Source organism: Schizosaccharomyces cryophilus (assembly GCF_000004155.1).
Source record: "Schizosaccharomyces cryophilus OY26 unplaced genomic scaffold supercont4.1, whole genome shotgun sequence".
NCBI lineage: Eukaryota > Fungi > Ascomycota > Schizosaccharomycetes > Schizosaccharomycetales > Schizosaccharomycetaceae > Schizosaccharomyces > Schizosaccharomyces cryophilus.
Genome location: NW_013185624.1, coordinates 1,333,924 through 1,361,909, shown reverse-complemented (window position 1 = coordinate 1,361,909; position 27,986 = coordinate 1,333,924). Strand labels below are relative to the sequence as shown.

Here is a 27,986-nt window from a genome sequence, read left to right as displayed (position 1 = left end):
TGGAAATAAAACAACTAAAATAACCCAATAATTGAAAATAAACTATGAGTCCTTCACAAAAACTGTATGATTGAGTCTTCTGCTAAGAGGTACCATCTCGTTTCGTATGACTACGGTCAAGGTGTGCTAAAATGCAACGCAAAGCCTTGGGCTTTGTCAAATTATTCCAACTTTTATTCTGAAGCCATTTTTAAATAGTTCCTTGTAACTTTCCTTCCTTTACCTTGCTTCTACTGTAAAAAGGTCAGCTTTCCACAAATTCATTTGCTTATTAACGTGCTATTTTCCTTCGTTATCTAAGATATCGACGACTACGTTTACCTTTTTATATTAGATTACGATAGCTGCTTATAGTTCGCAAAGTGGTTTCCGCATTTTGCTCCAATACCCTATTCACGCACAGATGTTCAGTTTGGCAGCTTGACGTTTGCGTTTCACAACCAACAGAAACTTAACAGAAACCAATTAGGGAACCATTGAATTTCTGGTTTTTAAAAAAGGAAAAGAATATATGAGTGATTCATTTTTCAAAGATATTCCGGAGTATGTATTAAATGATAATAGTAAATGAAACTGCGCATCCAAGTTCCATGTTGCTAATGTGTCTCGTAGGTTCCTCGAAACTCGCGTCAATGAGTCACTAGATGCTCGCTCCAAGTCTCTTTCACAGTTTAAAGAGTTAGGGCCGCCGGATCATGTTCATACTACGAAAGTAAACACTCGAAACCCTTCAAAAGAGGTATGTATCAGTAGTGCTACAGTGAATATTTGAATTCGGGAGCCACCAGGATGCTCAGAGGAGCTTCTAGACGATTATCATCATCATAAGTGGTTTCCCAGCATAGGTGTCACTTTTGCTTTTACCGGGTTACGGGTGCACCAAGGAACTTGTAGTTCTATGAGCAATTGATACTAATATGATTAGGTTGGTACATATCATTTTGTTTCAGGAATTGATGCTTCCTCATCTGCTTCTTTGGCTGCCTATCTGAACACGCTCTCGTATTCCTTAGACAAAAGTCAGCAATGGTTTTCCAAATCGCAATCTTGGTCCATTAGTCATAGTGTATATTGCTGTTATAATGCATTTTCACGGATGGATGTTCGTGTTGAGGCAAAAGTTCCTGGCGGTGTAGAAACGTATGTAATTGATGAAAATGGTCAAAAACACAAAATGGATGCCCGCATGTGGTTGGAAACATACATGTCTTCCGTACTTCGATCTTTGCTTTATTCTGATGAGTTGTATTCTCGCTTCACTGGCCATCGCAAATTCAATCCAATACCCAATCCGGACATTGAAATTCGATTTTTTGAAGCTTTCGAAGAACTTTTCCCCGTTGGGTATATATTAGGTTCCTCGCCTGAGATTCGCGTACCAACAAACGTCAACAACCATTTAGTTCGAGGTTTCTTTGCTTATGTTCGTCAAAACTGTCGTTTCAGTGCTGCTCTAAATTCATTGGAGAAATTACATATCAATTCTCCGGAAGTATCGGTTCTTTTGGCTGAACTATACCTTTTAATGGATCATGAAGTTCATGCTGTTCGTGTGCTTCATGAAGCATTGCAAAAGCAAAGAATGTCTGCCGACTTACTGGTCCTTCAGGCAAAATACTTGGTTTCCAAAGAGCGTTTTGATCTTGCTTTAACAAGTGCTAAACGTGCTGTCCATGCTTCGCCATCTGAATTTATACCTTGGATTTGTTTGGCAGAAGTGTATCTTCATTTGGAAGACTTTGATTCTGCGTTATTGGCTTTGAATTCTTGCCCCATGTATACATATTATGAAAGAGATGTTTACCCCATTCCTCCTCCTACAAAAGCTCACCTCCCATTGCCCGTTAACTTTCCTAAAGAAGAACTAGAGGGTGAAAATGGAGGTGGACGAGCCGGTTCTATGGAAGCAGTAGATCCCTACCTTGCCCGTCTCCCTTCACCAAGCCTTCGTGGTACTTTTGCAAAAGTATACGAACTACTAACTCTCATATGCTCAAAAATTGGTTGGGACGATCTTTTAAGGGTTCGTTCCTCTGTCTTTGTCATGGAAGAAGAGTACCGCTCACTGAACGAAAATGGGAAAGTTGATCCCGAAACGAGGGAGGATGAAACCTCAAATATTCAGCAAAACGGCAATGAATCTACTTTAGATAAGCCAGAGGCAATAATGAGTGGGTCCGCGCAAAACTTGAATGTTCATAGTAAGCGCTTATGTGAACGATGGTTGGATAATCTTTTTATGGTTCTCTATGAGGACCTCCGTGTGTTTACTATCTGGCGTGCTGAGTATACGCATTTTAGATCACAGGGATTGGTTTACCGTAAGTCTCCAATGGAATGGGAAATTTTGGGTGAAGTTGCTTTCCGTTTGCACCATCGGGTCGAAGCTGTCGAAGCTTTTTGTGCTTGTCTTGATAATATGTTTTCATTTAAAGCTTGGAAGACCATGCTGATAATATGTGCTGAGGACAACAATATCGAACTGGTACTGACGGCTATTGCTAAGTTAACCCTGTCTAATTATCGCTGGTATCAAGAGTACTCTCCATTTTTGTTAGAGCACATCAAAATTAGAATTATGCAAGATGGTGCTTTGAAGATGAAAAGTATATTGGCTTCGACAAGATTGGATCCCTATATTTTAAATCTGATCCATAAACTTTATTTTGAATGGGCAATTGCTTTTCAAATTCCTGGACATGAATTGTAACTTTCTTTCTGATGTTTTTCTTACCTTCTTTTCTATATCTTGTTTTGCTTGTTTGGACTGCCTTGGCTGTCTTATTGGGTCCCCATCGTTCCTTAATAATGAAGTTGGTCAAATACTCTACTGACCTTTACGTTCCTTACTAAAGGTAACATATATATATATGCGATTAATAAATAAAATTAAATTTAGTACTAAAGAAGTTCCGCGTACCTAGTGCTGTCACTAGTAAGTCTTGCTAGTACGATCTGATGTAAAAGTAAAATCATCGATATTTTACCAAAAAAAGGTAATAAAACCCTGGACCTTTTGATACTACTACTACGTTAATTCCAGAATGAACACCCAATTTAAGTAATCCTTTACAAGAGAAGAAGGGAGGTAAAAAGACCCATACGAACGTTTTTGAATCTCAGCCTTTACAATGTGAATATGTAGCACGAAAGATAGCAGCTCTTATATAATAGCAATTTATTAGCTACCATGTTAAAACAAGAGAAAATAAATAAAATAAATTAAGTCATAAAAGTTTTAAACGAAAGAATAATTCTGTAACCCCTTAGTTCCAGTCATTAAAAAAAAAGGCTTTAAAGAAGTAATTAAGTCATAAATAACAATCGGAAAGTTATGAAATTCGAAGAAGTTCAAGCTGATTGTTGATCGCTCAAATAAAGCATTATAATAATTCCAACTCGTAAGCTGTTATGTGTTGCAAGCTATTAAGCTCATCTCGTATTTTCCGATAAATATATTCCCGGGCAGTGTTTTGAGGAACTAGGAATTCGTACCAGGTACCTTTCTTTAAAAGCAGAGCTATTTTTCGATCATTTCTTAATTCAACGTTTTGAACTTTTCGAAGAAGAAATACTTTTGTACACCGTAAACTCTTTGACCGAACAAACATAATACGTCGGTTAGTTAAAATAACAATTAACTGGCTCTTGATAACTATATGTGCTCTGTAGTACTCATTAAAGTAGCGTCCGTTGTCCAGATGCTTTAACCAATACTGCCCAAGAGCTTCTCTCAAATCAAACGGATGAACGACACCATCTTCATGAACGAGCCTTGACATTCTTATTTTTTCAATATTTCGTTCATCAAATACAGTCGTAGTGTTTCTAGCGCCTTCGGTAATACTCGATGCGAAATCAAAGAGACCCACGAGAGGTTTTGTCGTGAATCCAACAACTCCTTTGCCAAGGCCTTTCATAAACCCTGGCATTCCATTCCTTCTTGCTCCTAAAACTGGCTGAAGAGCTAATCCACTGACACCGCTGCGAATACCAGCATAGAATGAAGAGGCGCCAGCCGTAACTCCGTATAAAATATGAACTGGTCGGTTGCGGATACGGGCAGTTCTTCGACGAGTTTGGAATTTTTGATCCATAGTGATCACACTCAAACTTCTCGAAATTGTACCTGTTACTCTTGACATGCTGTCAGTTAAACCAAATATGGTTTTCTTCACAAAACTCGCAGTCCCTTTGGCAAATCCAATTCCAAGTTCATAAGAACCTTCATTTATGATGAATCCATGGAAAGGCTCATAAAAAATATCGGCAAAGCCAGATGTAATTGTGGTAAATAAGCCAACAGGATTGCCTAAAAAGTCAGCAGACCCAACTATTTTATGAACTTGGAACAGCATCTCTTGTTCATAGTGGTTTTTAACTAGTTCAAATAAGCGTCTTAAAGATACGTGAGCATTGTCCATCAATAATGCGTTTAATCGAACAGGGGCATCATTGATATTTCCTATCGCCATTGATAGCAAATTTACGAAGAAGACGAACGGGTTATGTGATGATACCGATGTAGTATTTGCATTGTTAATCCGTTCCGTTCTCACAAAAGACAAGTGAAGCTGAGTTGGCTGCAAATTCAGAACTTCAAAATATACCTTTAAATCAGAACTAAGGTCACTCGGTGCACGCATATGCAAGCCAAGGTTAAACATTATTTCTTCCGAAGGTTTCCACGACTGGGGCATAGAATCTTTCATAAATTCAAACGCAGCAAACGCAAAGTCTTCGTCAATTTCAATGGTCAGTTCTTGCAGTAGTATTGTCGCATATTTGACGTACGTGACACCATAAGTATCGTTCTTCATCAAGGCTACCATGGAATGGAAAGTCGGTAAAAAGGAGTTATCGTTCATTGCATCCTCCTGGGATAAAATAGTAGGATATAAAAGGATTGGATAAATACCGCCATATAACTGATTATCTGCTTGAATCCAGCGAATATCCAGTTTGAAGGTTCGAAGAGCGCTAGAATCTGTATAAAAAAAATTTACACCATGAAAGGTTATGTAAGCTAGTTCTTGTGTATTTTTACATACAAGAGATACGCCAATCCCTTCCATAATAAATTTAACGGATAGGTCTATACTATTATCTTCCTGTTCCAGATTGAAGTCTTGTTCTTCACAAGCTACTTTACTGGAAAATTTCGGTTTTGCAATCATTGATGCAGGATCAGCCGTCTTTAAAATTAATATTTTTGAGATTCCACTCGCGATGATGTCTCTTGAAACAAAGGTGTATTCACCTCCTTCATTCTTTATTTTAAAAGGCGTTAAAGAGCCGATTTCTGCCAACGTTGTCAAGCACTTGTTTGAGCCACTATACAAAACAATTTCCTTGGATAATGAAGAAGGATAATCCCAAGAATATTTTACTTCACTTTGAGAAGGTAAATCGTGTGTTCTTTGCCCAAGTAGTTGACTCCGTTTCTTATTCTCTTCATCAATAACATTTACTTGTGAAAACTGGAAATCTAGGTTAGTCTCATTCCTTATATAGAATGGCCAACTCCCGTTTTCCTCTAAAAAGTAGATAAAAATGGTAGCCATATCAAGAGTAATTTCTGCTCTTATTAGCTTTTCACCTTCCGGAGTAGGTAAACGCAAATATATAGAACCAATTTCTTCTATCATAAACGGTGAAGACCATTCAGAAAAGTTTACACAACAGACTTGGATCATTGGGGAAGTAGTTTTCGTAATATATTTCAAAAACTCCTCCCCGTGAGGTTCAATTTCCATTGTGGCTTCTTCATTAGGTTCAGTTATTGAAAGTGTCCATCGAGTTTTATTTACTATTATGAACCTTGAGGTTATAGTAACGATTTTCGTATTTGAGTAACCATTTGGTCCTGTTTCAATGAAAACACCAACCTTATAAACCAGATCATGAAGAGATTTATGGGGGAGATCGACTTCAAAAACACTTCCAATGGCATCAAAGCTAATTGGTTCACTCCACTGTGAGTTACTTGAACGTAAACGACAACGACGACTACCATAATTTTTCCAGTATGAAAAAAGACAAGGAATGGCATTATCATTAGTACCGTGAGAAAGGTTCACAGCAGAAAATGCAAATTTTTTGTATTCACTTTTCGGGCCAATAGCCAAAGCTGTCCTTGTTTTATTAATAACAACATACGGACTGAAAATTTCAATATGGAAAATTCTTGGGAAAATTTCAATATATTTCAATCCAAGCCTGACCTTTCTTCCGTCTTCAAGTGTCACTGTAAGATATTTATCTCGCTCATATACTTCAGGGTTGTTGGTCACGATTGTAGCATACGAACTGGAAGCATGTTCAGAATTCGATGCTTGAACTTGCAAAAGCAGAACATGAGATATATCAACAGAATGAACGTAAGAACATTTACCGACATCTATCTTCGACATCCAAGTAGAGTTTGCTTCCTTATCGACGATTCTGACTCGGAGATCAATCGGTAATAAATTCTTCAATTCTAACAAAGCAGTTATAGAAATATGCATATATGGATAATGTGATGCAATTTGTTTGTTTCTATAAACTGCACTAGCCGCAAATCGACAAAAAGGAACTTTATCAGCCTGTTGTAATTGAGAACACGAAAGTATGCTTTGCTTCTTCTCGGCAAAATTTCTCCAATTAATAGGTTCCAGAGACCAGGCATATCCGAATTCTGAGAATGGCCGAATGTGAATAAGGCCATCATAGGCGGCTTCAATAGGTAAATTACACACTTCTTTGGGAGGAATTGTGTAGATAGGGGATTTTTTATGACCATTAGAGTCGCATAAAATAAATTCTACTTCCATCATGCTTTCATTTTTTAGTAATAAAGGGGACCTTAAAGTGATGTGCTTAACAAATTCCCCACTCAAAGAAACATCAACCACTATGTAATGTTTCAATGATGAGTTTTCAGACATAAGTGGAAAAATATACTCTCCAACTTTGTTAACTCGGATGCGGCGTAAAGTGCCCCAAATCCCATTTTCGAAATGCAAGCCTATGCATGATCTATTGCCATCCTGCTTCATAATGTCTTGCATTTGTCGCCATTCTTCGAATTTCCAATCAGTTTCTTTTCCATCTTCCAACCTACGGACGCAAGAATTATCACTTCCTTCATAATCGGCCCAAATACTCACAGTGTATCCAGTATAGTTATGAATTCTGTATGGAGCATCGGTTTCAGAAGACGCTCGTAATTCCTCATTTACTACTTTGGAAAAACCGAAATTGAGTGTTTCCAAAAGCTGAGAAGTTATTACCAGTTCTAATTTTTTCCTCGAAATCAAATAAACGGCACTCTTTAAAGTATTTGGATTCCGAGACAGGTGCAAACCAAGTGCCCAAGGTTCTAAAAAGGGTTCCCAATGTGAGTTTGCAAAGTTGTAAAAATTCATAAAAAGTTCTAAATGGGTATTCAAATTTAGTTCTGATGACCAGTCATTCAAATCAATTTTCAAGGGTTTCACATTCAAGTTTATAATCGGTAAATCATGTAATCGACTAATTAATAGAATTCGAATTCCATCTATGGTAAGAGAGCATTCTTCTTTGCAAATCTTTATTCCAAAGAGGGAACACGAATTCGTATTCGGAATGCCTGTAAAAAATTGATTATCTGCTACATCTTCGTTCAATCGTTCTCCTTCTTTTATAGGAACCTTGTACAACGCATCGTAGAAATTGTATACATCACACAGCACTTTCTGTAGGAACAACAAATCAAGGTATGTAGCTCGAACAATCAATGCGTCAAAATCTAATGAAATGTTGGACATAACCTGCATATTACTGGCAGTATGCAACGAATATGCAAATCGAAAGCCAAACGGATCAACTAACTGAGTAGCAACTCTCGACGTATCATTCAACGCATGAGCATTCAATATAACATTATTTGCAGTTACAGCCATTATTGATTGTTGAGTTATTAATAGCTCCCCAAAATAAACAGGAAGAATATACGGTAATGGAGCTTCAATGTCCTTTATAAATAAGAGAGACAATTCAACAAATGTGATCCTATAAAATAAGGCATAATCCTCTGTATGACTGGAGGTTTCTTTATTTTTCAAAGCTCGATTATTGGCAAAATTTATAGTATCGTAATAAGCACGATGCCAGTGAACAAAAACAGACCATAATGGATATAAGTAATCAAAGTTAACATAAACCGTAGGTGAATCCACTTCGATGATCAAATTATATCTCGGCAAATCAGCGTCACAATCAAATGAGCCTATAACAAGAGTGTGATGTTTTTCCGGATACTGGAAAGCCTTACTTAAAGTAGGATGTGCTCTCCTGCTTACATCGTATAACTGAATTTCAGAAATTGAAAATTCGGTATAGCTACGACCATTCGCATACATATATTGCTCAGCTTGAATATGAGAGAAATCGATGACCGTATGTAAAGTCGTCAAATCCATAAGATCCTCAAACAATTCGTCAGTAAAAACATTATATCGTAATTTCGTAAAATTATATATCACAACTATTGAAAACTCATAGGAAGACATATCAAGTATAGTCAACTCGCTAGTTATTCCGTTCCTGGATAAGGTTGCAACAAGTTCATTTCTCAGTTGCTTATCAGAGTAATAAGCATTATTAAGGTTAGTAAAGCCAACGACAGAATTATACAATGTCCATAAAAGTACATGATGAGGTTCGCACAAATTTAGCTCCAGTTCATTGCTTTTTGCATCTATCTTTAGGATGCTAGACAATGATTTCAAATCTGTTGCATAATTAAGACTTAGATTAAAATTAGAGGTTTTTGAAAGCTGCATGCGTCGCTCAATATTAGAACTTGACGTAGAAAAGTTAATAGCATTCAGTTCTACCGTGAACGGACATTTCTTCAGCTTATTGTTAACTTTGGGAGCTCCATTGTGTATGGAAAATGAACCCATGTTAACAAAAAGGGTTAATTTGTTTTGCTTATTCGGAGTAACGATTCCATCATAGACAACTGTAGGATTTCGAACATGGAATTCAAATTTGGTATAAGTCTGAGAAATATCTTCTCTATGAAGTTTATAATATGTTGCATACCTAATAGAGTCATAAAGTCCCTTTTGCTTTTTGTACTTAATGAAGAACCCGTAAAGAGCATTAAAATATTCCTCATTAAAATTAAGGGTAACAGGACCAACAGACAATTCTAAACATGAGTCATGCTGTAACTGTCCTTTCAATATTGGCTTGGAAATGTTGTAACTATCATATTGCAAATTGAATAAAGCCTCATCATCAATCGATAGAATCGTTTTCGGGTTCGACGAGTTAGACAAACAATCTAAAAGTTCGCCTTTATATAAATGAGCCTGGAGCGAAAAAGTTTCTCGGAATTCCATATGTAGTCTCAAATTTTCCAAATACAGTATAGAGAAGTTTAATTCTCTATCATAGAGAAAAATATTAACACGCTGGAGCCGTAAGTTGGCGTTTTCTTTTATAGAAGTTTTTTCATTGCTTTGGCTTCCTTCATCATTTGCTGCAGCAATCTCTACTCCTTCTCTCAATTTATATACGTCATTTAGCGGTGTGAAGGTGCACAGAACGTAATCATATATAAGTATAAAGCCAGCAGGGGCTATGTTGAGATTAAAATCTGATATTACAACGCCAGTTGTAACCCTAACACCTTCGTAAACCGTTTGTAATTCTGGAGAGTCCTCATCAATGCTCGTATAACTTATAACAACTCTCCCAGTAGGGTCTTCTGAAGAACTCGAAGATGGAGCCATCAGCGTGTTATTGCACAATCCTGAAGGATATGTAAATTCCTTAATAGTTAAATCGGTAAGGGTTATTAGAACATGATAGTCAAATTTGCGAACGATCAGTTCCACTGAAAAAGTATTAAAAGCACGCATTATAGGAATTACTTTGTCATTAAGTCTCCAAAACATAGAACAAACAACATTATCAACAGTAAAATAAAAGGCAAATACTTCCTGGGCTATAAACTCAGCAATCTTTGTACTTCCAAATTTATATGAGTAGTCTTCTGCGGATGGCTGAAAATTCTCAGAAGCATCAAAGAATTCAGGAGGTTTAACAGCATCAAGGAATTGTTGAGTCGTAAACGGGATCTCTATGGTCGGAAAATCAGGAAGCAATTTACTCATCATATTTATAAAAACTTTATACTGATCATCCGTGAACATGATTTCGGCACTTTTCATGTGACTAAACACACGAAATTTGGTTAGATTAGTCGCTTTTTGTAGAATGGATATCTCAAAACTAATATCCAAGGAACACTCTTTTAAAATATGATATTGAGAGTCTACTTGTAGACTAGACATTCCTGTATCGTAATTTGGAGCAATTAAGCACCTTGTTTCAAAAAGGGACATGACAAATCGATCGTACATTAAGTTTTTTAACTGTTCCATAAGTTCAGAATTGATCTGCTTACTCTGTAAACAGCGAAATTTTTCAATAATCTGATCATCGACGAGTTGAGTATGAACAACGATGCGCCCGACATCGAGAAATAAAGTAGGACTATTTAAATCGGAACAGACCTCACGAACCACAATGAGAGGTGCTTGTAAGTCAATGGTCATGTCGGCTGTCTTATGTTGTTCCAGTGCATAATCTAGACTCGCTCGAGTTTGTCTAGCCAGATTCATAACTTTGGCAGCAGCTGAATAACTCCATTCGGTAACATGCTCGAGTCTCGTTCGAGTTGGTAGAAAGAATTCAATAAGTTTTTCAGCGCAAATTCGATTGTAAATTATTATAAGTGTTCTTAAATGAATTAACAAAACAGAGCTAGCCTTGGAATCTAAAGAATTAGAATCAAATAAAAGGAAAAACAGATGTTCTCTATAAGACTTGGGTATTTTTTGATTACTTTCGCTGTTTTCGTCGGAATGCTTGCAGAAAACAACTTTACTAGGAGGCAAATGAGGATTGGTAATCCCATCCACAATATCCAAATCCTTTAAGGAAACCTTTAGCTTAAAAGACCGAGGACGAATTAAGCATTCGGTTTCAAAACCTTTGAATTGTTGCTCTATTATCGGCACAATTTTATTTTCCTTTTTTGACAATATTGAAAAGCTTCCTCTTTCAATAAAGATGTTTAATACAGCCATACAAGTATCTGGATTCAACGAAACTGTATTTGGATAAACTTGTCCACTCCATTCGATAGCAGAAAAAAACTGCTTTTGTTCCTCTTCAGTAAATTTTGGATTATCATTAACATGATCTGGAGGTTTGCGAATGTGTGCTGCGGCCCAATCAAACCAACCTTGAATAGCAGACTTTTTCAATTTCAAATACGCAGGATTATTCTCGTTTAACAAGGAAGTATGGACACGGGAACGGTATTTGATAAGGTCATAAATGTTCGTCCTCTGCTCAATTGCCTTTTGCAAATCAATTTCATGGGGAGCAACCTGTTCGTTCAAATATCTTCTTCGAATTATATCCATATATAAAATCCGATCATCTCGGCGGGATTTAAAGTATCTCCATGCCCATTGCTTCTGCTTTTGGTGGATGGAGTCTTTAACAACTAAAGCACTATACCTAAACCAGGCAAGAGGATCATCCTTTGGGTTTACTGCGGGTCGGAAATGCACATAAAGCTGCTGTCGCAGCATAAGTTTGAAATAATCGATAATTCCAAGAAGACTGTTAAACTCGACATTACTAAGAGCGAAGGATAATTCTTCGATCGATAAAGAACCTCGTAACTGCATAATCTGATCAACAGGATGCCGAAAAAATATAAGATGTCCTGTAACTGTCATTGGTTTCAGTATATAGTCAAAGTTCGAAAACTGCCTGGAATCGGGAATGGACGCTCGTAATTTGGCAAAAATTTCTTCAGGAGGAGAAGTTCGGGATATCATGCATTTTTCTAGGTAATAAATAGAAACGTAACCAATAACAAAATGTTTGTGAATACACTTGTCAGGAATAGGATCGGAAGGCAATAAATAACCCTTATAATCTTCACTTGTAGAATTTAAACGTAGCGATCTCAAAGTAATTCCTAGAGAAAATGGACGGTTGGAATCGCTTAAATCATCATCGTAATGTAAATGGATTCTTTCAATTGAAATTTCGAGATTAGCAGTCAACTTTGCAATCATGTATTCTAGAAGCGATTGTTTTTTACTGTTAGTTGTGGTAGAATTCACATCATCAAGAGCTTCCCGAAAATTTTTCCTCAAGATTTCAAAACTGTCGAGCTGTTCTTGCTTAAAGTTCTGACGGGATTCTTCAAGTTGTTGCTCAGTAAGGGAAGTTTTTCCTTGAGGGTGAATCAAGAGATAGATATCTTCAATGTTTACTTTCAGTGATTGTTTTTGTATATTTGACCATGGAATATCTAAGTTAAAAGTACCTATAAACCCTCGACTAATTTTTATAGGTATGCCCAATTTGTCCAAGGCCTACAAAGACGGTTAAGATCAACATAAAAGAGAAATATTTCCTCTGCTTACCTCTGGTTTAATCGAAAGGTTACGTAGACTAACATGTCCACCCCAGACACCAATATTCAGTTGTTTGGTGTCCAGATTATCCACATAAGAGCCTAAAACCTTGTTCAAGAGTCCTAATTAATCAGTTAGTATAAATATTTAATTTCTTTATTTATTAAAAATGTATTATACCTGCTATAAGACCCTCTAACATCTTGGTGGGACTCTCAAAAAGAAGGGCTGAAGCTCAGTTACATATGTGGCATCACAAATAATAATATCAGCTAAACCACTTTACTTTACATTCGTTTTTTGGGTTATGCTGCAGGAAATTCTAAATTAAAAAGATTAATGTCTTATTACGTAAAAGTTTGTTATTACAAAGAATTTTTTAAAGGAAGGTAAACATATATAGCAGTCTTCCATAAGTACGGGGATAATATTATACGTGATAGAAATACCATTAATCAAAGAATTGATAAGTAAAAATGCAAGTTGGGAACAAAAAATAAACTATCCATAAAGAGGAGTATTTTCGTTTTGCTGAAAGATGTAATGGTAAACATATCTAGTGTCAAGACAACCTGGAGCAATTTCATGCTTTTCGAATAGATTCCATCCATTCGAAAAACATGACAGCAATAAATAAATTCACATTTAGGAGCGATCCCAAAAGGGTTAGCCAATTCAGAATATATACTAAGACAATTGATTATGAACTCGTAGAAGATCATCCATGTTACGCAGTCTAAAGGGAATTGTTAAACAAAATTGTACAAAAAGGCAGAGGAATTTTGGAAAAGATCAGACGATGGTAGGGAAAAGTAAGGCCGACAAGAAGTTTTGGGCAAAAAAAAAAAATTAGTAAGGTGATTGAATTCTTGTAAAAAAAATAATAGTTTTCCAGTTCAAAGTGGTAAACAAAAAAGAAAGAAAAAGTTATATACAAAGTTACGTTATTCCACACGTAAGTCTTTTACCTATCGTTACCAAACAACTCGCCCATCTCAATTAAATCCTGTTGTATATCATCCATGGAAGCCTGTTCAATAATGGGGGCTGTTGGGAATCCGACAAAATTATCCAACTCACAAAGAACCGCTGTTTCATAATCTAACCTTTGCTTATTAAATAAAGCGTTTTGGCGATAAGAAGTCTGCTTCTGAAGTTGAATGATGGGATCATAAGAAATTTGTTGCCTGTTCAGTAAACGATAAAATTTGGCAGCGACGTTTGTAGATAACGTCTGTCTCACTTTCCGCTTATCAAAAAGAAATTGATACTTTCTTTGCGAATATACAAAATTCATCATATTCTGGATAGCGGTCAGTTGTTTCTTGAGGAGTTCAGTAGCCCGATGGATTCGATTGTTTCTATGTTCTACAACCAAATCAACACATGCATTGAATCGTTCGTGTTTTTTGTTTCTGATTAATTCTTCTTGTTCGTCAAGTCTCAAAAGTCTTTTTCCATAAATACGATTCCGCAAAACTGAAAACTCATTTTCTATACCCGATAAAGCTTCAAAGGCCTCTTTACGTTTCAGCGTTTTCTCAGCATCCTGATCAGACGGTTGTTCAAATCCATTCCGACTGTCATATGCTGATTCTCCATCAGGATCGGCTCCACTCTCTTGGCCTTCAGCTGTTGAACTTCGTTTCGATCGGCCATCACGAATACTATACCTGGCACGGGACGCAGTAACACGTCGTCGCTTCCTTCCAGAAGGTCCGCGCGTTTCAATCTTCTTGCTATATTCTCTTCCTTCGGAGACTGATTCCTTTTCTTCTTCTTCTTCTTCCTCGTCTTCTTCGTCGGCGTCCTCTTCTTTCTCAGCGGCACTCGTCTCTTCTTCTACGACCATTGATCTGTTTTCTTGGGTTGGGTTATCCTTTACGAATCTAGTTGAAGCATCTTCTACATGGTTATTAAGGCTCAATCCTTCTGACTGTACTCTCGTAACTTCTTTGTTTACGTTGGCTCGTTCATCGACGATATTGTTTTCTTCTTCCTGAAAAATAACTGTTTCTGCTTCAGACAGATTTTCATTTTCAGTTTCGTGTTGGATTGTGGTCTCTTGTTGAGTAGCGTCTGTTTCAACAGTAGATGACTGCGGTATTGCTGGTAAAATTGGCGAATCCTCCTCAGGAATGTCAGAACGTGAGTTTTCAGAAACTTGATTTTTTTTATCATCAGGAACTTTCTCTTCAAATTTTGGTGACACCGCTTGATTGTTTGTGAATGGGGTTGAGTCATCGGTGTCTTTATTTTGAAATTGATGATTCAATGCTGGCGGTCCCTTCATATATTCAACCGTCAGTTTGTTTTCCTGCTCTGATCCCTTCTTGTTTATCATTTCCAAATTTTCTGCACTGACAGGGGTAGGTGAATAATTTTCAGTCATGATGAATTCCCTATTCCTCAAATCGGATCTTGAATCCGCGTAAAATGTGATGACTTTAGAAATGGTAAGCAAAAAAGGATTGAATTCCTAAATGTCTGGCTACGATTCTTGCTTTTTCATGAAAATGGTTGTGTAGTGGAATAGGTGACATACAATTTCATACTTTCGAAAATACATGTCGTGTAGCAAAATATAAGTTTTCAGTGTATCAGAAAAAGGGAATTATTTAAAGTATATATTATTAAAAAAAAGAAATAAAATAAAGCTCGAACGAAGAACAACGCCCAAAATTACTAAACATTTTTGTTTTTTCCGTTGCTCGTTTTTATTTACGTTTTGTGTTGACAGAGGAAATCGACAATAAATAAATAGATACTGGCTCTTGGGTAGTTTTCTGTGATTTGAGAAACAAAAATAGCTTTCTTCTTGCAAATAAATATAGTAGAATGGGAAACCATCCTTGTTCATTCAAAGCTATTGCAGACGATTCTTGTGACGCAAAGTTAACAAAACAGTTCAAGAATAAAGCCTGTCATGTAGAAACAAAAAGAAAGACTTGAATCCTTCTTCTTTTTTTTTTTTTTTACTTTTTCATATAAGCTGTCATATACAATGATACAAGATGTCATTGAGTGTATACAAAGATTTACCAAAATGCTTAGAATTTCAATTTGGAATTCATTTTTCTCTTCTCTTTATTTTATTTTATTTATCCTCAAGAGCGATGCTATGAAGCTGCAAAAATGAATGAACGATCTTCTATTTCACCTCTATGACTTAATAGTTCGCCAAGTACCATATTATACTACATAAGACAAGTGTTCAAAAGTTACCCGGCCTTTCATTGGGATCCTGTTTATGATTTGTTGATTGAAAAAACAAATTAAACAAACGTTTCGTCTACCTTTCCTTTTTTCTAGTTTTTCCAATCAAGGATTTTCTTCTTATGTCAAATTGGGCAAGAACCTAAAAACTCTGATGTTTTGAAACTAAACTAGAATTGTATCGTGCTATTTATATAACTTATCTTCTAGATTTGGAGGCACACACTCATTTGCTCACTCCCTTTTAGTTATTTCGCAATTTACTGATTGCAGAAAAGGAAATGATTCTGTCTGTTTAAGTGTGATTATGTTTTTATACTCTCAAATGAAACCAAGCTATATTTTAGCAAGTTCTATAAAAACCATTGCGACATTAAGGACTGTGCCTAGGTATAATTTAGACCCAAGACTATTTCGTTCTTTTTCCATAGCGTCAGTTTTATTGAGAAAGAACAGATCGAACACTTTCTTTGATGGAGTGGATGATTTAACTCATCTTCGTTGGACAATTGTCGGTCAACAAGCTCCCGTGGCTTTTACCAGAAGATACGCAACCGGTTTTAATTATCCCAACTTTCAAAGCTCGAATCGAAGACTATTTTCTTCTTTGTTTATTACCATTCCTGTCGGTCTTTCAGGTTGCATCCTCGCGTACAAAATATGGGAGCATCTCTATCAAAAACAACAGCAACAACCTTCGCTGGACCCACCATTGAATAATAAAGTGACAGACTTCCATGATAAAAGTTCCTTTGGGAAGATTAAGCTAATATTACAACTGTGCAGACGTATCACTTATTTATTTTTGGTCTTTTTCCCTATCTCTATCACCGCTCCCCTTGTATACTTAGTGTATTTAACTCCGTTTCAAAAGTTTTTCGCTAGTATTTTTTCTATATGGGTAAAACTGTTGGTGCGTCAGCTTGAAAAAGCTGGAGCTACTTTCATAAAGGTATGATACAGGCTTTCTCATAGTAACCTGTATATTATTACCATTTTTTACTAACCTATTTTCTTAGCTTGGTCAATGGGCAGCTACAAGAACTGATTTGTTCCCCCCAGACCTTTGCAACCAGTTATGCAAATTTCATTCTCATGTAACTCCGCATAATTTTGATCACACCGAAAAAATCATCAAAGATTCCTTTAAAGTGAATTCAATTTCTGATGTTTTTCTTGACTTTGCGCCTGTACCTATTGGCGTTGGATCCATTGCGCAAGTGTACACTGCTACTCTGAAGAATGCTTGCGCACACCAACAGGACAATTCTGCAATTGAATCATATAAAAGAAAAATAAAAAGACTTTTGTCTTTTGAGCGAGCACCGGAGGAAGAAAATATGCATAAAAGTGTGGCTGTCAAAGTATTACATCCGAATGTGGGACTGAAAATATCATTGGATTTAAAGATTCTTGAAATATTTGCAAGCTTATTCAATTTAATTCCTACCATGAAATGGTTGTCGTTTCCACAGGAAGTGAAAGTGTTTGGAGACATGCTAAACCAACAGCTGGATCTTCGACATGAAGCCCAGAATCTTATACAATTTAGCAAGAACTTTGAAAAAAAATCATATGTCGAATTTCCTATGGTGTACGAAAATTATACCAAAGATGCAGTCTTGGTTGAGGAATTTATTCCTGGTATTCCATTGAGTTTGTTCCTTCGTCATAAGGATGGCCCTTTTAATAAGTGTTTAGCAAATGTGGGAAACAGTGCTCTATTTCAAATGCTTATCCTTGATAACTTTACGCACGCCGATCTGCATAGCGGAAACATTATAGTCGGCTTCAAGAAAGGATCAGCCTTTGCAAGCAATTATGTGGTTTCAGGGAAGGACTTATACTCTAATTTAATGTCCAGCGATGATGAAGAATGGAAATCTACGATGCAGTACCTACAAACTATGGGATATCAGCCTTTTCTAACTTATTTGGATGCCGGTCTCGTGACGAAACTTAGTCCACAGGATTTGCAAAACTTTATTGACCTATTTCAAGCAGTGTTAACTTTCAAAGGATATGAAGCTGGCTTGCTTATGGTAGAGCGAAGTCGACAAACAGAACTTGTACGAGATAGAGAAGTATTTGCTTTGAAAATGGAACACCTGCTGAACGGTATTCAAAAGAACACACTTTCGCTGAAGTCGCTTCAGATTGGAACAATCTTACAGGAAGTTATGACGATGTCTAGAGAGCATCATGTTCGTATTGAAGCTAATTTTGCCAACACGGTTTTATCCATTCTTTTGATGGAAGGAGCAGGTAGACAATTATACCCTGACATGGATATTTTGAGCAATGCTACACCCTTTTTGAGGGCTGCTTCTGCTAAATCCAACATTTCTTTGAAAAGTCCAATGATCAAGCTATGGCTGGCTCTAGAAGCAAGACAATTTTTGCTTTTGAGCACATCAAAAGAGACAGTTGAAACCTGGATAAAGGCAGATATGATTTCTCCAAACATATAATGACTAAGTTTCATGTATTTAATAGATAATTTGTTCCTCAGAATTAAAAAAAAAAGTTATTATTTATTTCAAAGTATGTAACCCTATGCTAGAGATGGGGCAGGAGAAAGGAGAAAGAAAGCACAATTCATTAGACAAAAAAGATATCATTTGAAAGAGTAAACGTGGTTTTTAATGGGTTAAATACATTCTGCCTTTTCTGCGACGGTTTCTTAGTATTTTTCTACCATTGACGGAACGGATTCTCGCTAAAAATCCAAATTTCCTCTTTCTTTTACGGTTCGAAGGTTGATATTCGTTTCCCATAGTTTTCCATCGAACTTGCTGCTGCATACCTATACCATCAAAAGCAGGGAATGAAGAGCGCAACAAACCACTTCCTAAACCATTAGATCCTTGTAAAGTAGGAAGAAATTGGGCTTTTTTCATTGAGAAAGAGTTAAGAAGACCACTCCATCTTGCACCGGGAAGGAACGATTGAAAGGAACGAAAAAACATGAAAGGTATGTTAGAATTGGGAATGTAAATGAATCCAATATAATATTCTGCAATTCTATTGCGCTTTTTTCGTTAATAATTCATCCAACCCTTATAAATCGATCCTTTTTGACAGAAAGGAAGAGTGAGCATCCAGTGAAGGTAAAGGTATAAGTGGAGGAATAAAAATCAGTAGAAGCGACGACGTTGGATACACATCCATTTTCAATTGCAAGTTTTTTTACTTTTATTCCTTTTTCTTTTCTTTTTGTTCTTTTTTTTTGTTTTTTTGCCTTTGTGCGTTTTCTCTTTGCTTTTTTTTCCTACTCTATTACAATGTGTACTCACATTGGTAAGCCATTGAGAGTTGATACTTTTTTTTCTTATTTATGATTCTAGTGATTTCTTTAATTGTCTATGTCTCAATGCCTGTGTCTGAAAAGAAGGAATGGACACTTAGGTAAGAAATATATGGATGCTAAAATGCGGTCGAAGTACAAACCTTAAGGATCAACTTAACGCCAATTATCATTCTTTTGATTAATTGTTTTTATTACTTTAGATCATGCTTTTGACTCTTGCGCTTGTCTGTTTCACAGGTTCCATTGGAATAAACAATGCAAACTCAATGGGAAACAAAACTCCAAAGAAACTGCAATGCTTAGGGACTTTGTATAATTGAAGTAATCATTCCTTTTTATAATTTAAAAAAAGGAAAACAAAAGAAATCTCTCCTACAGTGCGTTTGATGTATCCAAACCGCGTATATTATAAGTAGTGACTTGCTTCGTGTGAACTTAGTATAAATTATTTATATAAGGTAAAGAAACATTTGTAATTGAAATAAAAGATAGAAGTCACTGACTTCCGTTTTCAAGAGTTAGAAATAAAAATGTTTGTATTATTTATTTATTAAAGCAACTTCGGTAGAATTCACTAAACAAAAAGAGTACCTGAACGATGCACTAAACAATTTTTAAGTGCCACTCCATTTCACTAAATCGAATCTAACTTGCTTTCAGGTTCGAAAACGAGGATTGTTTCTTACCTCAATCAGGACAATTGAATTTCCTTTTAAAAAATGGACTATCAAAATCGTGCTGGTAGCCGCTTTGGAGGAGGCGGTGTCGCTGGATATCAAGAAACGAATGCAGCGCGTCGCGAGCGTCTCAAAAAATTGGCATTGGAAACCATTGATCTTTCTAAGGTATGTTTTCGTTGATGAGCTTGAATCATCCTCTTGAAGTGAATGGCTTTTTGTCTCCAACAACGTGGAAACTTTAACGGATGATGTTTGACGTGTCCTTTTGCTGAAAACGAAGCATAACCTGCCAAAGAAGTACATTCAAGTGAGTGATGGAATCCCTCTTGGTTTTACAAGAAGCCCCTGGTTGCAGATGGGATTCGTAGCTTGTCGAGGGAGACGGTTGTTTCAAGAATTGGCTTTTTGCTCATACAATGTTTTCGATTTACTGTCTGTATGCTAACGCTGTAGGATCCTTACTTTATGAAAAACCATTTAGGAACTTATGAATGTCGTTTGTGTCTGACGATGCATGCAAATGAAAATTCATATTTGACACATACTCAAGGGAAAGCGCATCAGACCAATCTGGCTCGTAGAGAGGCCCTGGAAAACAGAAAGGCCCAAAGGACTGCACCTGTAGTGCAAACAGGATTGTCTCAATCGCAGGTGCCGTTACGAAAGAATATAATGAAAATTGGAAGACCCGGGTACAAAGCATCCAAAATTCGTGATCCCGAAACTGGTCAGTTTGGTCTTCGATTTCAACTTAAGTACCCGGATATCCAAGTCAATGTAAAGCCCCGGTATCGTATTATGAGTGCATATGAGCAGAGAGTGGAAGCTCCTGATCGCAAGTTTCAATATTTGGTTGTCGCAGCTGAGCCATACGAATCTGTTGCATTCAAAATAAGTAAGTGATTTTCTTTAACTCATATTTTTATACTGACTATTTTTACAGATGCGCATGAAATCGATCGTTCTCCAGGCCGATTCTGGACATATTGGGATGCACCAACTTATACTATTCAATTCTTTTTCAATGTGGATAAACTTTCCTAAATCATTCTTTTTGTTTATAAAAGAATGAATCTATCCAGCTACTGTTTTTTGCTTCAGTTTCCCATTTTGTGTTTTCTACTCCCCTGCTCTTTCATCCTACCTACATCTTTTAGGGCACACGACTTCATAAAGTCAGTGGCAGAGTATACCACCAAAAAAGGATCATCAAGTGAAGATTATAAGTTTATAGGATGTTTACTCAGTCTGATACTTTTTAAAAAATTATTTGAAGGTTATATTTTTGGCATAATCAAGTTTGTTTGGACTGACAAAGATTGCAATGGCTTCCACCCAATTTTCCGGAATTCGACCGTTAGATGCTATCTTTACCGTTTCTAGCGCTACGTTATTTGCTTCCTCTCTTGCGCTACAGAAAACAATTTTGAAAAAGCCACGCTTCTTTACTTCCAATCATATTATGGACCGTTTATTTCGTCCAACTTTGTTTGCTTGGAAAATTCTCTCAACTACCTCGATTTTAACAGCTTCTGTGTCTGTATCTTCGTTTTGTATTTTAATGGCAGCAACGGGTTACCATACGCCTAGAGAACTTGGAGGATTTCTGCGCGATCAATTGTCATTCGCAAGAGCGAAGTCGATTCCAAATGACATAGATGCTCCTAGTTGGGATGAAGTTCATGTCAAATTAGAAACGGAAAACAATATGTAATAGAATGATATTAGGTGCTATCTTAAAGGCGCTGGAAAGGAGCTGTTTATCTTTTATAGTTCTTTATACCTTACGATGGAAAGTGATATTGTATATTAGAATGAATGGATATCTTTATTAAAAGCTTTTAACCAATATATATGAAACACTATTCCGTAATAATCGCAGACAACGTAATCCCAAAACCATATATGGTTTTCATTTTTTAAATTTTGCTTGAAGCCAGCAGCGGTACATTTTCACTTTCTTCTTGCGATTCACAATCAGCCTAGGAATATGATAATTAATATGTCTTCACATAGGTGTGCATCAAGAATGGTACTTACCTTTTATCGACTCCATTCTGACAGACTTCAAATCTGTCTCCAAAAATTCTGTCGAGTTCATCTTAAGAGTACAATTAGTACAAGAACTGTAAATGATTGCCCTTACCGTTGTCAAGGTAGTAAACCCGGGTACCATCACCACGAATATAAAAATTTTCATCCAGATATCTATTCTTTTTTGCTCGTAACTGAGTCAAATCCAAGCGGCCATAATCACGGAAGAAAATGACGCCCCCAGGCTTCAGTACTCGATACAAATTATTGACCGCCTGGTTCCATTGATCAGGGGAAAGTGCAGAAAAACAAAATATCAAAGTAATTGCATCTACGGAGTTTTCTGAAAGCCCTTCTGGCAGTGTTGGTCCAGCTAAATCCCATACAGATGCATGACAATGATTGGGATCATAAAGAGGATTTTGGTAGACGACGTCAATAGCTTTCCTGGAGTAGTCCACAGGATAAACTTTCAAATGTTCATTTTTATTTTCTGCTAAGATGGGCCAAATTGTATTACCAGCACCGCATCCTATTTCTAACAGCACTTTTTGTCCAGCGTCAGGCTGTACAAGTTGAAGTAAGTCTGGGAATTCCTGGGCAATCCATCTTCGGTTCATAAAAAAATTCCCTTCATTTTTCTCGTAAAACCTATCCCAATACTCATTTGGATTTGCCATATACTCATCCTTGTTTATTACCGGGTACTCCTTTTGCTCTGCAATTCTTTGCTCGGCCATGGACAGATGTTCTTCATCCCATTCAACATGATCCCTTAAAAAGTTAATTAGAAACGATATTTTTTAATATAAATGGCTTATCGACGTACCAGGCATTACAGTCAAAGACTTGGTCTTCTTCCTTTAGTAAACGGCCTCCAAACGTCTCGTTGATGGAAAAGTTTGCATTTCGTACAGAAGAAGTTTGCTTTTTTGTCATTGTTTATGATAAAAACGAAAAAAATTTAGGCTTTTCAGCCTGCAGGAACTTTTTGGAGAAGATGAGAAGTACTCCTTAACCTTTGGCTATTTAGTTTTCTAATTTATGAAGGACTTAAAAATGTATTTAGTGATAACTTGCAAAATTCATATTTTTTCTTTTTCTTTTACGAAAGAATGTAACTAAGGAAGTTTTCTATCAATATTGTATGTAAAAAATGGCAAGCGTACACATAATCAAGAAAAAATAAATCTTCTCCCCTAGACGAATTGACGTTTAGTTTGTATATTCCTACATCCTCTCTTACAAAGCTTACTATGATACTATACGAAGAAAAGGTGCTCAGAACATTGACGATTCGTTGTATGAATTTCAAGTACTACACAGGTTTCTACTTTCTTTCCTATTTGAAAAAGCTAATTAGCTGAATTAACCAACATACGTTCAAGCACTACTTACATGTTAACTTGCTGTTTAGCAGAGTAATAAAATTATTTACATTCATTAACTCAACTTGTGCTGCATACATAAATGGTAGAGTAACGGCTGTAAATCCCGTAAATTATCTATTAATTACCTTTTTCTCCCTTTCACCTTTTTAAAGAAAGCTATTCAATGAATAGGGGTCTCCGCGAAGGGTGTCATGTCGATCGTGGGAAGCTCAATCAAAGCTTGTTTGATGATCTCAATACCCTTCATCAAGTCCTCTTCAGAAATGACTAGAGGAGGAGCAAGACGAATAATATTTCCATGTGTGGGCTTGGCCAAAATGCCTCGGGAGCGCATAATCAAGCACAAGTCCCAAGCACTCCGGCCATTAGCTTTGGATTCGTCAATGACGATAGCATTCAAGAGACCGCGACCACGAGCAACTTGTAAGAGAGGGGACTTGGTATCATTTAGAGCATTACGGAATTTCTCGCCCAAGACAGCAGCACGTTCAACCAAGTTTTCGTCTTTGACCACTTGCAGGGCAGCGATGGCAACAGCAGCACCAAGAGGGTTACCACCGTAAGTAGATCCGTGAGTACCGGGTTCAAAATTAAGCATGATGTCCTTGGAAGAAAGGACAGCACTGACTGGGTAAACACCACCAGAAATAGCCTTTCCGAGAATGACCATATCAGGCTTGACGCCAGAGTGTTCGATGCAAAGCATTTTACCAGTACGAGCAATACCGGTTTGGACTTCGTCTGCAATAAACAACACATTATGGGCTTTGCACAATTCGTAAGCAGCTCTCAAGTAGCCATCCTCAGGAACAACAACACCAGCTTCACCTTGAATGGGTTCAACTAAGAAACCGGCAACTCTGGGGCCATATGATTCAAGGAAGAACTTCAAGTCGTCCAGGTTGTTGTAACGCAAGACGCGGTCAGAACCCTCGACCATGGGGCCGACGTTAGGCAAATAGGGACCGTAGTTGTCACGAGCTTCAGGGTCAGTGGACATGGAAATAATACCCATTGTACGGCCGTGAAAGTTGTCGACGCAAGAGAGGATGATGGCCTCGTTTTCAGGGATCTTCTTTTGCTTGTAACCCCAAAGACGAGCAAGCTTGCAGGCGGTTTCGACAGCTTCGGCACCAGTGTTCATGGGAATGGCCATCTCGTAACCAAAATATTCAGTGACATACTTGGCAAAAGGACCAAACTTGTCATTGTAGAACGCACGAGAGCTCAAAGTTACACGTTGAGCTTGCTCAATCAAAGCACCAATAATCTTAGGGTGGCAGTGTCCTTGATTGACAGCAGAGTAAGCCGAAAGAAAGTCCAAATACTCTTTTCCTTCAGGATCCCATACCTTAGCACCTTGAGCCTTGGAGAAACAGACCGGCAAAGGGTGGTAATTGTGAGCAGCGTAATCATGCTCCAATTTTTGGATCTCCAATGTAGAATAAGTATCTTTCAAATCTGTTTGGGTCATCTTGTTTTCTAAAGAAAATAACCGTCTATCCTCAAAGTTCTTCAAATTTGTTTAGCTTGTCTCGGATTTTCGATAGTTGCGAACGTCAAGACGAGACTTTCTGGAAAAATTAAATTCAACCTGAATTAGGACAAATGAAAAGAAAGATGGTTTCTCTTGATGCAGCTTTTCTAGCCAAATTTATACTTTCGCATTTAACTTTCTCCGTGGAGAATTGCCCTCAACAGATGTTCCGGCTGCTATTTAGAAATTTAATTTACTCACTAATAAACAAACAAGAAGAGAAATTCTGCAAGTAAAGCGTTTCAAATACAAAATGAGTAAAAGAATGAAAGCAATTTATTAGACCTTTCGTTTGTACCAGTGAAATAAAGTAGTTTATAGTCTCCTATAGATGAATATTTTAATGAATGAAGTCAAAGAAAGCACTCAATCCCATGAGCTTCTTGAATGAGTATATAATGAATTCACATTTTGCGTTTGTAGCGACGTGAATGCTGATTTCACTTGGTTTAGGTGAAATAGACTGCAGCATTTTCAAACGGTCATTGTTAGACTACATCAGCTTGTATGGAGAAAGCACTGGGGATAATTTCTTTTCCTTCAGCATTCAAGAGTCGAGCTGATAAAACATCTTTTGAAAACACTTGTCCTACGCCTTTCGGTGTCCCAGTCAATATCAGGTCTCCAGGTTGCAAAGACATGACCTCCGTAATGCTCTCCAAGATCCTTGGAATACGATTCAACATCAATGATGTACTTTCATGCTGAACGATGTTTTTATTTTGAGAAAGCTCGACAATGACATTGTGAGGGTCAGGAATCAGGTGTTTGGGAATGAACGGACCTACTGGCAAGAAAGTATCGTATCCCTTGGCAAACGTCCAAGGAAGCCCTGCTTTCTTAGCTTCATCCTGAATGTTGCGTGCAGTAACATCTATTCCGACAAAGTACCCAGCAATGGCCTCCATCCACTTGGGGTGAGAAATGGGTTGACGAGCAGGCAGCTTGGAACCCATGACAAGACCAAGTTCAACCTCATAATGCGCCTTCACGTCTGAGGGAAAGAGTAACTTTCCTTGGCCTGGTCCCACGATTGCACTTGGAGGCTTTAAAAAGAAAAAGGGCTTTTTGGGAAAAGCATTATTAAGCTCACGAATATGGGCACTAAAAGAGTTCTTATCAGCAAACTATTTTAATCAAATAACCCATGGTTTTAAATGAATGTTGAGATCCTGATTGTAGGTTGTGTTAAGATACAAGCATTTTCGTTCTGAAAGTTCGCCAGGTTTGAAGCTTCAAGAACCCTTTTCGAAACGTTGAAATGCTTTATAAACCAATTCACTTACGCATAGTTTCTTCCAATACAAAGAATTTTACTTGCCCGAGACAACATAGTGTGAATTGTATGGAAGAAAGATTGGTACAATGATCAGATAATTACCTTCAAACATTTACGAAGAAACAAATAGATGTTAAACTATTTTATTTTTACAGTTCTATCTACAATTTTTGTAAACTTTTCGATGGAAAGGTTTTTCAGAGCTTAGAACATCATGTTGAGTCATTCTTCAGAATGTAAAAAGGGATACATTTTTGCAAATTTATTTCGACAATACATACTTTATTCTATACATCTAATTCAGCAGAACCACCATATATAAAGCTCTAACTAACGTTGCAAAACACAGTCTAATGTTTTCGAATACCATTTAGCGCTCATACATTCTGTATCGTCAATTTTGGAGCCGTAAGTATCCCATCCTTGTCAATTCACAGAAACATACCTAAAAAAAAAACCAATTGCGTTACCGGTAGCCTCATGACATGGAGTCTTTCATAGCATCAAAAGTTCATGATCAAAAAAGAAAAAAATCACATTAAATTTTTCTTTTCCATAATCATCTTATTCAGCTTGTAATAGCTCTATTGGGAATTGCTTGTATGTAGTTAATAGAATATCAGTTCCGCATGGAATCCATAAAGCACCGTTCATATTGAGGTTGTGCAAATAAGAGATTCCTGTTGTTTCTTCACTAGAGAACACTTTTGGTGCAATTGTGACGATGAGGGAGTCAAATGCGTTGGAATCAAAGGCCCTTTTCAAAAGGTTTGCCCCTCCCTCTACCATTATTCTTGAAGCGCCAGAGCTCTGAAGCTTCTCCAAGCTCACATAATCTTTCCAATTCTCTGGACATTCTTGATCTCGTACAAATACTCGACCGCCATGATCTTCAATGCAGTTCCATCGCTCCTGTAGTCGAGCATCGGTCGTTTTCTTCTGTAGCACGCTGGGAGCAACGACAATCCATGGGGCTTTTGTTAGGCGCCGGCGAGCTAAATCCATTACCTTTAGGGAGGCATAATCTAACGATAGCTGTGAGTCAATAATTATTGGAATAGGCTGCATGTGGAGAGGAGCCAAGCATCTGGGATCTTCAGGATGAGGATATCGACAAGTCAAGCTAGGATTGTCATTTCGAACTGTACCACTGCCCACCATAATTGCATCAAAGGATGCTCGAAGTCCATGGGTCATATGAAAGGATTCTTTGCATGATATTTTCAATTGTCCTCGAATATAGCCATCTTCCTCCTTAACTGTGTTTAAAGTGGGAGTTTTATATCCGATTTGTCCATTCATTGACTGTGCCCATGTTAACAAAACATGGTTTTTCTTTTCGTAAGGAAAAATAGCTGGTTTCAGTTCCATCTAAAGCAACAGCATCAAGTTGAAGAATCTCGTATTGAACAACGTATATTTATCACCAAGAACTCAGTAGATAATTGATTTTTTATACTCCTATACCGTCAAATCGTAGCCGTAACCTGTAATTTCACCAGTAGGCAGACATTGGATCCAACCTTTATGTTGGCTATTCATAGCTACAATTTGTTATTTCCCTTATATCATACTTTGTTAGCATTCAGTCAACACTTCTCTCGATGGTGTAGTTGGTTATCACACCCGGCTGTAATGTTCAAGATACCGGTTGGTCGCTAGTTCGAATCTGGCTCGAGAGAGATTTTTTTTCAACCAGAAAATTCTATTTTTATTTCATTTACCTCTCTTTCGGCAGACGAAGTACGATGTTTTCTTGTTTTTGGAAATTTTTTAATCTTTTTTTTTTTTTATCCAAAGTTTCGTAAACAACCCACTGTAAACATAAATGATACTCCTTGTGGAGAGTAATTGAAGCTTCTATTATCAACGTGGGTTTTCTTTTTTTTTTAAAAAAAAACAATATCTGCCTATGTTAGAGGGCGATGCCTTATTTTCTCTTTGTTCAATTCTTACGTAAACTACTAGAAAGCAAAGTAGAAAATAAACAAACAAGGTAGATCAATCTCCCTTTCCGTTGTAGATGACCGTGGTATATGAAGATCGTTACTAGTCGA

The 27,986-nt window shown here is 37.1% G+C and overlaps 12 protein-coding genes and 1 non-coding gene across 13 annotated transcripts; 5 read left to right on the top strand and 8 right to left on the bottom strand.

Annotated features, from left to right (window-relative positions):
* The first annotated feature begins 7 nt into the window (after window positions 1–7).
* On the top strand, window positions 8–3,205 carry SPOG_03106 (ChAPs family protein). The gene is made up of 3 exons (XM_013165765.1): window positions 8–543; window positions 613–739; window positions 926–3,205. The coding sequence occupies exons 1-3, from the start codon at window positions 512–514 to the stop codon at window positions 2,708–2,710; spliced, it is 1,944 nt and encodes a 647-aa protein (XP_013021219.1). The 5' UTR covers window positions 8–511; the 3' UTR covers window positions 2,711–3,205.
* SPOG_03107 (vacuolar protein sorting-associated protein 13a) lies at window positions 2,873–12,708 on the bottom strand. The gene is made up of 3 exons (XM_013165766.1): window positions 12,663–12,708; window positions 12,492–12,604; window positions 2,873–12,440 (listed from the first exon to the last, which is right to left on the bottom strand). The coding sequence occupies exons 1-3, from the start codon at window positions 12,682–12,684 to the stop codon at window positions 3,384–3,386; spliced, it is 9,192 nt and encodes a 3,063-aa protein (XP_013021220.1). The 5' UTR covers window positions 12,685–12,708; the 3' UTR covers window positions 2,873–3,383.
* A 738-nt stretch (window positions 12,709–13,446) lies between these two features.
* SPOG_03108 (Sds3-like family protein Dep1) lies at window positions 13,447–14,874 on the bottom strand (the record flags this gene model as incomplete). The annotated part of the gene is made up of 2 exons (XM_013165767.1): window positions 13,447–13,961; window positions 13,983–14,874. 2 exons carry the CDS (start codon window positions 14,872–14,874, stop codon window positions 13,447–13,449), a joined length of 1,407 nt encoding a protein of 468 aa, XP_013021221.1.
* A 218-nt stretch (window positions 14,875–15,092) lies between these two features.
* Window positions 15,093–15,576, bottom strand: SPOG_05718 (uncharacterized protein). Its single transcript, XM_013166689.1, has one exon. It carries the CDS (start codon window positions 15,340–15,342, stop codon window positions 15,097–15,099), a length of 246 nt encoding a protein of 81 aa, XP_013022143.1. The 5' UTR covers window positions 15,343–15,576; the 3' UTR covers window positions 15,093–15,096.
* An 81-nt stretch (window positions 15,577–15,657) lies between these two features.
* On the top strand, window positions 15,658–18,212 carry SPOG_03109 (atypical/ABC1/ABC1-C protein kinase). The gene is made up of 2 exons (XM_013165768.1): window positions 15,658–16,650; window positions 16,718–18,212. Exons 1-2 carry the CDS (start codon window positions 16,006–16,008, stop codon window positions 18,167–18,169), a joined length of 2,097 nt encoding a protein of 698 aa, XP_013021222.1. The 5' UTR covers window positions 15,658–16,005; the 3' UTR covers window positions 18,170–18,212.
* Window positions 18,213–18,228: 16 nt separating this feature from the next.
* SPOG_03110 (ribosomal protein subunit L34) lies at window positions 18,229–18,888 on the bottom strand. Its single transcript, XM_013165769.1, has one exon. The coding sequence runs from the start codon at window positions 18,665–18,667 to the stop codon at window positions 18,341–18,343; it is 327 nt and encodes a 108-aa protein (XP_013021223.1). The 5' UTR covers window positions 18,668–18,888; the 3' UTR covers window positions 18,229–18,340.
* An 839-nt stretch (window positions 18,889–19,727) lies between these two features.
* SPOG_03111 (zinc finger protein Sap62) lies at window positions 19,728–20,732 on the top strand (the record flags this gene model as incomplete). Its single annotated transcript, XM_013165770.1, has 4 exons — window positions 19,728–19,853; window positions 19,969–19,995; window positions 20,142–20,583; window positions 20,632–20,732. 4 exons carry the CDS (start codon window positions 19,728–19,730, stop codon window positions 20,730–20,732), a joined length of 696 nt encoding a protein of 231 aa, XP_013021224.1.
* Window positions 20,733–21,012: 280 nt separating this feature from the next.
* SPOG_03112 (uncharacterized protein) lies at window positions 21,013–21,402 on the top strand (the record flags this gene model as incomplete). Its single annotated transcript, XM_013165771.1, has 1 exon — window positions 21,013–21,402. One exon carries the CDS (start codon window positions 21,013–21,015, stop codon window positions 21,400–21,402), a length of 390 nt encoding a protein of 129 aa, XP_013021225.1.
* Window positions 21,403–21,489: 87 nt separating this feature from the next.
* SPOG_03113 (actin binding methyltransferase) lies at window positions 21,490–22,875 on the bottom strand. The gene is made up of 4 exons (XM_013165772.1): window positions 22,552–22,875; window positions 21,835–22,496; window positions 21,729–21,789; window positions 21,490–21,670 (listed from the first exon to the last, which is right to left on the bottom strand). Exons 1-4 carry the CDS (start codon window positions 22,659–22,661, stop codon window positions 21,601–21,603), a joined length of 903 nt encoding a protein of 300 aa, XP_013021226.1. The 5' UTR covers window positions 22,662–22,875; the 3' UTR covers window positions 21,490–21,600.
* A 240-nt stretch (window positions 22,876–23,115) lies between these two features.
* SPOG_03114 (ornithine aminotransferase) lies at window positions 23,116–24,823 on the bottom strand. Its single transcript, XM_013165773.1, has one exon. The coding sequence runs from the start codon at window positions 24,585–24,587 to the stop codon at window positions 23,274–23,276; it is 1,314 nt and encodes a 437-aa protein (XP_013021227.1). The 5' UTR covers window positions 24,588–24,823; the 3' UTR covers window positions 23,116–23,273.
* SPOG_03115 (fumarylacetoacetate hydrolase) lies at window positions 24,796–25,995 on the bottom strand. Its single transcript, XM_013165774.1, has 2 exons — window positions 25,937–25,995; window positions 24,796–25,754 (listed from the first exon to the last, which is right to left on the bottom strand). The coding sequence occupies exons 1-2, from the start codon at window positions 25,981–25,983 to the stop codon at window positions 25,139–25,141; spliced, it is 663 nt and encodes a 220-aa protein (XP_013021228.1). The 5' UTR covers window positions 25,984–25,995; the 3' UTR covers window positions 24,796–25,138.
* A 140-nt stretch (window positions 25,996–26,135) lies between these two features.
* On the bottom strand, window positions 26,136–27,484 carry SPOG_03116 (5-amino-6-(5-phosphoribosylamino) uracil reductase). Its single transcript, XM_013165775.1, has one exon. It carries the CDS (start codon window positions 27,298–27,300, stop codon window positions 26,494–26,496), a length of 807 nt encoding a protein of 268 aa, XP_013021229.1. The 5' UTR covers window positions 27,301–27,484; the 3' UTR covers window positions 26,136–26,493.
* A 43-nt stretch (window positions 27,485–27,527) lies between these two features.
* SPOG_16147 lies at window positions 27,528–27,611 on the top strand. Its single transcript has one exon. It is a non-coding gene; the product is annotated as a tRNA-Tyr (tRNA).
* Window positions 27,612–27,986: the final 375 nt, after the last annotated feature.